General features: G+C 54.9%; 1 protein-coding gene across 1 annotated transcript in view; it reads right to left on the bottom strand.

Moving 5' to 3' along the window:
• CLCN7 (chloride channel, voltage-sensitive 7) overlaps positions 1-8,707 on the bottom strand; it is a 36,984-nt gene that overhangs the window by 2,810 nt on the left and 25,467 nt on the right. Inside the window, exons 17-22 of the mRNA XM_015409906.1 lie at positions 7,030-7,199; positions 6,196-6,247; positions 5,638-5,765; positions 4,059-4,144; positions 3,103-3,235; positions 1,018-1,077 (exon numbers count right to left, since the gene is read on the bottom strand). Coding sequence (XP_015265392.1) covers positions 1,018-1,077; positions 3,103-3,235; positions 4,059-4,144; positions 5,638-5,765; positions 6,196-6,247; positions 7,030-7,199 — 629 coding nt within the window. The remainder of the gene's footprint in view (positions 1-1,017; positions 1,078-3,102; positions 3,236-4,058; positions 4,145-5,637; positions 5,766-6,195; positions 6,248-7,029; positions 7,200-8,707) is intronic.

Below are 8,707 nucleotides of genomic sequence, written 5' to 3'. Positions count from 1 at the left end.
GGGATAGGGAAGAAAACGCCCAGCCTGGCCAGCTCTTGTGCCTTTGGAAGGAGACCAGAGGACAGAAAACCAGCACGTGATGCTCTTTCTTTTTTAAAGTCCTGATTAGATCAGTGGACATTGACGTGGCAGTGACGGCGCGTGCAATTAAAAATGAATATGTTGTCTTCCCTATCCCCTACAAACACTGTTAGTCCCTTGTCTATATTGAGTAACTGTACATCGCTTTGAGCCCACTGGGGAAAGCGAGTAATAAATGGAAAGTATTATTATTATCATCATCATCATCATCCCACAAAATTTAAGTTCATCAACAAAACGTTTACAATACATCAGGTATGACTCCGCCTTGAACCACAAAGAAAGGACCGTTTTAATAAATAATAAACCCTGTGGATGGAGTTACATTTCAGAGCTCTTTGCCCGAGCACAGGTTGGGCTGAGAAGTTGGCAACCCCAGGGCTGGGTCTCTTGCCCGGCAGACAGGTAGGATCATGGGATAAGGCCACGGGGAGAGACGTCCACCACACACATCACAAAGCAAGGCTCCCTCTAAGCTGTGGAGAGTCTTGTGAGCAAAAAATTCTGCTTTGTGAGCGACTACTGGCATTAAAGCTGTGAGCCAGCGATTTGGCTGCTGCATGAATCAGTTTGGCTCTGGAGCCCTCCTTCCTGAGCAAATACAAAAATGTGTGAGCCTCAGGAAGGAGGGCTCCAGAGCAAACTGATTCATGCAGCAGCCAAATTGTTGGCTCACGCTAAGTCAGCTGAGAGGGAACACTGCCACAAAGCAGCAAGATTGGCCCTCTGAAATCTCCCTCTGCCGGGAGGTCGGTGCGGCCGCACAACGGAGGCCAGTTTGGTCAAACAAGGCGCAACAGAGAGAGGCTTATTTTGCACCCCAAGAGCTCCCTTATCCAGCGCAAGTGGGCCAGGATTTGGCTGAGGCTTGCTGCCTCCGGGACCGGGTCGGAAGTTGGCTGCAATTCTCAGGGACGGAGGCAGGGGAGAGCTTACCTTGTGCTTCAGCAGAACAATCAGCTGGGAGCGCAGGATCAGCCCTCGCAGTCCCAAGCTCTGAAACAGAGAGGTTTTCACCTGGCAGGAGTGCCTCCCCCCTGGGCCCAGCTGCCAGAAGGCCTCAGAAACGCCAGCACCGAAGGGGGAGGTCCAGGGGGCGATGCGGTGCCACACCCCCGGGACAGAAAGTGGGAGGGAGCGGCAGAATCCAGCCCTCTCTTCTGTGGTTAAGCAAGCATCTAGCCCCCAGAGGTCTAAAGAGATTGTCTGAGAGAGCCCGGTCAAGTCTCAAAGAACCGTATGAGATTTGTGGGAGACAACAGGTACAGGGGTTAGAGTGTCAGACAAGCAGACATGTCTGGGGCAGTGACACTCTGTCTTCTTGGTGCTTCGGGTGGGGCAACAATGGGAGGGTTTTTGCAGTTCTAGCCCTGCTGGTGGACCTCCTGAGGGCCCCTGGGTTTTGGCCACTGTGTGACACAGAGTGCTGGACTGGAGGGGCTACTGGCCTGATCCAACATTGGCTTCTCTTATGTCCTTATGTCTGATGCAATGATGCTCTGTATTCTTGGTGCTTGGGGGGGGGGGGCAACAGTGGGAGGGCTTCTAATGTCCTGCCCCCACTGATGAACCTCTTGGTGGCACCTGGTATTTATGGCCACTGTGTGACACAGAGTGTGGAACTGGATGGGCCATTGGCCTGATCCAACATGGCTTCTCTTACGTTCTTATGTGTGGGGCAGTGATGCTCGGTATTCTTTTCTCTTTTGCTATTTTTACATATGTCTGTGTGCGCACATGGTATGGAAGTCATGCTGACTCCTACTGGAGGCCGTTCAGAGAAATGGCTTGAGGGCCTCTGCCTCTGGCCTCCCGGCCCTGGTATCCTCCGGAGGTCTCCCATCCAAATACTCGCTTAGCTTCCGAGATCTGACGAGAGCGGCCTCGCCTGGGCTATCCTCCTCTTCCCAAAGCACAGCTTCTGTTAGTCTCGTTTTAATCTAGCACACAGCTTCTTTCCATCTAGTTAAGAGAATCCACGGAGCCCGGGAGGCAGTGCGAGATAAGAAGGCCCCAGTTCAAATTCTGCCTCGATAACTGGGCTCCAGCCAACTATGGCTCCTCCCTCCCCGTCCCTGTAACAACCCTATTGTTTTTAAAAAGATCCTCCTAAGGTCTACAGCTGCATCAAATCCATCCCTGAGCTGCGGCCGTTATGCCTTTCCCAGCTCGTACTGGAAGAACTCTCTGCGGTTTCCTGCCTCCGTCTTCATCAGGATGGTGGTTTATAAGATTATGCATGGGAAAGAGCAGGTAGAGAAAGAGGTACTTTACTCCCTTTCTCACAATACAAGAACTCCTGGTGGGCACTCCATGAAACTGCAAAGCGGTCGGGTTAGAACGGATAAAAGGAAGTACTTCTTCACCCAAAGAGTGATTAACACATGGGATTCACTGCCACAGGAAGTGGTGGCGGCTACAAGCATGGACAGCTTCAAAAGGGAACTGGAGAAGCCTATGGAGCAGAGGTCCATCAGTGGCTCTTAGCCACAAGGTATAGATAGGGGCTCTGGGGCAAGTGATGCTGTGTATTCTTGGTGCTTGGGGGGGGGGTCAACAGTGGGAGGGCTCCTAGTGTCCTGGCCCCACTGGTGGACCTCCTGATGGCACCTGGTATTTCTGGCCACTGTGTGACACAGAGTGTTGGACTGGATGGGCCTTTGGCCTGATCCAACATTGGCGTCTCTTATGTTCTTATGGTCTCCATCTCTGGGTTATTTCCCCCACCACCCGTGCTTTCTACCTCCACTCCGTGCCCAACAATGAATGCTCCCAGGTTTTATTCGCCATCCGCTAAAACCGGTCTTCGACTGACCCGCCTTACAGGGTTGGGGTTGAGAAGCTCTTTGGGCAGGGAGAAAGCACAATTGTTGAGTGGGATGGACCTGTGGGGCCCCACCCGAGGGGCGGGGAAGTGCGATGAACCCCAAAGGGCCTTCTGGCTCACGTGGGACCAGGCCGACTGGGCGGGGCCCAACGGCAGACTCCCTCTCCCTGCAGGGAGGGCCAAGCCTCACCCACCTGTGAGCCATTGGAGACGCTCTCCACCACCGGGAACCCGTTGTGGTTGGAACTGCTACTGCTGAGGATGTCCACGACGGTGCCCACCTTCTCCACCTGGCGCAGACACGTGACCGGGGTGCTCATCACCTCTCTGGGGAAGGGGGAAGACGAAGAGATTGCATTTCTACCCCATGGCCCTTCACTACCCAAAGGAGTCTCAGAGAGGCTTACAATTCTCCTTTCCCTCCCCCTCCCCGCAACAGACACCCTGGGAGGCAGGTGGGGCTGAGAGAGCTCTCTCTCGAGGACAGCTCTTGAGAGAACTTGTGACTGGCCCTAGGTCACACCAACAGCTGCATGCGGAGGAATCGGGAATTTACCCTGGTTCTCCCAGATTAGAGTCCGCGCTCCTAACCACTGGGAGGGGAAAGACATCCCAGGTCAGAAAGAGGTGGTTTTGCACAAAGATCCAGGGGGGGTTGAACAAAGAAGAAGAGATTGGATTTATACCCCCACCCTTCACTACCCAGAGGAGTCTCAGAGCGGCTGACAAACTCCTTTCCCTTCCCCTCCCCACAACAGGCAGGTGGGGCTGAGAGAGCTCTTGACAGGAACTGCTCTTTTTCAAGGACAGCTCTTGTCAGAACTACGGCTTGCCCAAGGTCATCCAGCAGGTGCAAGCGGAGGAGGAGTGGGGAATCAAACCCGGTTCTCCCAGATTAGAGTCCGCGCTCTTAACCACCGCACCAAACGGGCACAAGGAAGAACCCATTAATTCCCCCTCACTGCAAAATAGGGATGGGCCTCAAGCAACAGACGGCACTGTGGGAAAAGCGGGCTCTTCCACAGAGAGGTCTTGCCACCGACATCTGAACCAATCTCTCAGAGGAATGGGTCACAGGAGGTTCTCTCCTTTGCCCCCGGCGCTGTTCATTTAGCCTGCTGGTTCCGGGGAGGCCGGGCCTATGGCTTACCTGGCGGTGAGCGAGTGCGAGGTTACGGGGGCTTCCCAGTGTAGGAAGGGGACGCTCTGCAGTTGGATGTGCATGTCGTACAGGCCCTGGGGGGGGGGGAGAAGGAAGGGGAAAGGGAAACCATCTCAGGGGGGAGCAGGGAGACAAGGCAGGAGTCCCAAGCTCATCGCAGCCACAAACGCATTACCGGAAGGGGGGGGCAAAGGGGCTTACAAGCGCAGCCCCAATTGGTGGGGCAAACCGGGCCAGCCAGCTTCAAGGAACAGTGAAACACACGCACAGCAGACGTGTTCGCAAGTCTTGAAGACCGGTCTTGAAACATGACAACTGGCTGTGTGCGCATCTCCCACAAATCGCCCCGTGAAACGGCAGAAAAGGAGAGAACTAAGGAGCGTGGATTTGGTTTTAAGATAATGCAGGTTTCTAGGCCTTATTGTTCCAAATCTCAGAAGCCAGGGGAGTCTGAGCAAGATGTTCCAACAGCCACACTCCTCCCCACCCAGCGCTCTAGAATCACACACGGCCCCAGAATTCTATCAATTTTTCTCTCTTGAGACAGTCAATGGAATCCCCTCGGCGCCAATTTGGACAGTCATAGAACCACAGAGTTGGAAGGGATCTCCGGGGTCATCTAGTCCAACCCCCTGCACAAGGCAGGAAGCTCACAAATACCTTCCCCCCCCCACACACACACACCCAGTGAGCCCCTGCTCCATGCCCAGAAGATGGCCAAAGAAAACCTCCAGGGTCCCCGGCCAAACTGGCCTGGAGAGCAATGGCTTCCTGACCCCAACGTGGCGATCGGCATTTCCCCGGGCGTGTCAGGAAGGGCCACGAGAACTGAGCCCCGAGGCTGCAGCCCTTCCTGCCCTCCCTTCTCATGATCTGCCCAAGTTCACAGAATCAGCACTCTGCTCCGATGGGGCCATCCAGCCTCTGTTTGAAAACCTCCAGAGGAGGAGAGCCCCCCACCTCCTCCCGAGGAAGCCGGTTCCACTGAGGAAACGCTCTGACTGTCGGGAAGTTCTTCCTAAATGTTCAGCCGAAAGCTCTCCTGATTTAATTTCAACCCTGTTGGTTCTGGTCGGACCTTCTGGGGCCACAGAAAACAACTCCGCACCCTCCTCTACAGGACAGCCCTAAACATGCCCAGCTCCTTCAGCAAGGACCAGGGCACAATTCAATGAGAACTCTGAGAACTTTGAAATGGGATGACTGGGGGTGCTGTTCCTGGACAGTTAAATCTAAGAGTTCAAGGAAAAGTATTATAAATGTCTGACTCCGTTTATAATAATCTAAACAAAATGAAGGTTTGTTGTAACAAAGCTACTGAGGATCTCCTCTCTTGGGTTTTTAGTTAGTCGTGGGCTCTTTGCTTTATCCTATATATGTAGTCCCCCCTTCCCTTTTTTCTGTAGTCGTTTTTGTAGTCTTATAAAAAATAATAAAAAAATCCCCTTCCGGGGGCTCAAAAAAAGAAAAGAAAACAAGAAAAAAAGGAGCAGGGAATGCCTCGGAGCCCTCTTGAGCCCTCAGCCGGCCCACCCTTCCTTGGGGGGCGGGGCTAGCCCCTCCCTACCTCGACGAAATAATCCCCCACGATCTTGGCCGTCATCAGCACCAGCATGATGGGGAAGCCGTAGGTGACGTTGCCCGTCGCCTCCATCATGATGACCGTCAGGCTCAGGGTCATGCGCACGATCCCACCTGGGGAGACAGGCACCGCTTTCTAGCCCAGCCTATTCCAGCACTCATGCCAGCAGCCCTTGGAAACTCAGCCCCGGCTGCCTTTCCCCGTGAAGCCCGGGCTCCCAGAACCGCCAGCAGAGGAAATAAAAGAACGTGTGCTTGTCTGCGTGTCCGGCAGCCGTCGGAGGGCTCGCCCTCTTGTTACGCTCAGCGTCCAGTCGACAAGTCCAGATTTGCCCGCTGAGAATCCTGAAGGTGCCCCAGAGACAGGCGGAGGAAGCCGGAGGGGGTGCCGGGCAAACTTCGGGGGGGGGGGGCTGCCCCCACGCGCTCGTCTTTGCTCTCCTTTCGGCAGCCAGTGGTCGTTCCCGGCGCAAACTGCCTGGTCTTCCAAGACCCCCCCCCTCCCTGCACGCCCCCATGTTACCCCTCCCAAGGCAACACTCACCCAGCTGTGCGGCAGCCCCCATCAAAGCGTATTTCCCTGGGTCAGCCCAGATCTAAAAGTCCAGCACACAAGAGAGAAGAAGAGGAAGAAGAGATTGGACTTATACCCCATGGCCCTTCACTACCCAGAGGAGTCTCAGAGCGGCTCACAAACTCCTTTCCCTTCCCCTCCCCACAACAGACACACCCTGTGAGGTAGGTGGGGCTGAGAGAGCTCTGGACAGAAACGGCTCTTTCTCAAGAAGAAGAAGAGGAGGAGGAGGAGGAGGAGGAGGAGATTGGATTTGTACCCCATGGCCCTTCACTACCCAAAGGTGTCTCAGAGCGGCTCACAAACTCCTTTCCCTTCCCCTCCCCACAACAGACACCCCCTGTGGGGCAGGTGGGGCAGAGAGAGCTCTTGATAGAAACGGCTCTTTCTCAAGAACAGCTGTGCCAGAACAAGGGCTTGCACAAGGTCATCTAGCAGCTGCAAGTGGAGGAGTGGGGAATCAAACCCGGTTCTCCCAGATGAGAGTCAGGGCACTTCACCACGACACCAAACTGGCTCTCAAGAGGGGCACAGGGGCAGTCAACAGCTAAAAGGGCACCGGGGGGAGATACCATCCCCCCCCCACTTCAAAAGGATCCTTTTTCCAGAACACCAGTTGATGAGCCACGTGGAGAAGCCAACGTTGGGTGGGTTGGCTCCCTGTCTCCAGCTAGGCAGAGGCCCACCCCCTCGGTTCCCCCAACCCAAGTGAACCATCACTCTTCGCCTGCTCCCCCCCTCCCGCCGAGATGGTTCCTCGCGCCATCCCCAATGGGGGATCCAACCCCACCGAGAAGCACCTACCCATCCGCTGGTGATGTAGGACAGGGAGATGCCGAAGAGGCGGCCCCAGGCAGCCCCGATCAGCAGGGAGGGGATGAAGACCCCCGCGGAGACGGTCAGCCCGTAGGTCCAGCAAGCCAGGAAGAAGTACACCAAGGTGAACATGCCCAAGGTCATGGGGTTGTAGGTCCCTGGCAAGGGGGGGAAGGGGAGAGAAAGAGCGTCAACGTCCCACGGCCCCTGATCAGCTACAAAGGTCTCTTTCTTCCACCCTTCCCAAGGCACCCACGCTTGGGACCCGCGTCCACGAGGCTCAGGAGCAGAAAAATCCACATTAATGTAACCTATAGAAAAGCCATGCTGAAGGTTTTTTGTTGTTGTTTTATTTTTTTAAACTGGGCCACCTCCCATTGGCGAAAGAGCACGTAAGGGTTGGGAGTGGCACAGAACCTTCTCACAGAAAGAATTAAAATGGCAACGAATCACTAAGCAGAGAAGAAGAGGAGATTGGATTTATACCCCATGGCCCTTCACTACCCAAAGGAGTCTCAGAGCGGCTTGCAAACTCCTTTTCCTTCCCCTCCCCACAACAGACACCCTGTGAGGTAGGTGGGGCTTAGAGAGCTCTTTCAAGAACTGCCCTTGAGAAAACAGCTCTGAGAGAACTTGTGACTGACCCAAGGTCACCCAGCTGGCTGCATCTGGAGGAGTAGAAGTGGAAGAAGAAGAGATTGGATTTATACCCCATGGCCCTTCACTACCCAAAGGAGTCTCAGAGCGGCTTACAAACTCCTTTCCCTTCCCCTCCCCACAACAGACACCCTGTGAGGTCGGAGGGGCTGAGAGAGCTCTTGACAGAAACGGCTCTTTTTTTCAAGAACAGCTCTTATCAGAACTACGGCTTGCCCAAGGTCATCTAGCCAGGGGCAAGTGGAGGAGTGGGGAATCAAACCCGGTTCTCCCAGATTAGAGTCCGTGCACTTCACCACGACACCAAACTGGCTCTTTTTCACGGACAGCTCTAGTCAGAACTACGGCTTGCCCAAGGTCATCTAGCCAGGGGCAAGTGGAGGAGTGGGGAATCAAACCCGGTTCTCCCAGATTAGAGTCCGCATACTTAACCGCAACACCAAACTGGCTCCTATACCAAAGAGGCTGAAAGACAGCCAAGAAAGGTTCTCTGTCTCAGAAATTTATCACCCGTGAGTGAACGCGCCTTCCGGCTAATGCTCTCTCTGTCGGTTGGGTTCAGCAAGCCGCCAGCAGAAGGCGCCGAGGGTTCCAGTTCGTTCCCATGTTTCCCCTCTCCAACCCTGGCAAAGTCCATTCCTGGGCTTGTGGGGACAGGAACCCAAATCTCCAAACCCCCCCTGCCCACACAGTTCCTCCCCCCAGAAGGAATTCACTAGCCGGGAAGTAGCCCCCCCCCCCCCCCAGCCTGCCTTTTCTCGTTAAAACCTCACGGCCTGGGAAACACATCCCAGAGTGGACCCGGGGGCGTTATGAAAGAGGCTCACATTCCGAGGCTCTTCGCGGGAGCATCAGGAAACGCCCTTAAGGAAAGAGCAGCCAAGGACGTCTGCAGCCCACAGAAGGATGGGAGGGGGCAGGAATGTCCATTTAGGGACAGCGTTGGCAGAGGGAGACACGGTCACCGTGGCCAAAGCATTTCCTTGGCGCTTCTAAGCAAAAGGAAGAG

The sequence above is a fragment of the Gekko japonicus genome, unplaced genomic scaffold (genome assembly GCF_001447785.1).
Source record: "Gekko japonicus isolate JY-2015 unplaced genomic scaffold, Gekko_japonicus_V1.1 scaffold78, whole genome shotgun sequence".
Classification (NCBI taxonomy): Eukaryota; Metazoa; Chordata; class Lepidosauria; order Squamata; family Gekkonidae; genus Gekko; species Gekko japonicus.
This window is presented reverse-complemented; position numbering and strand designations above follow the sequence as displayed.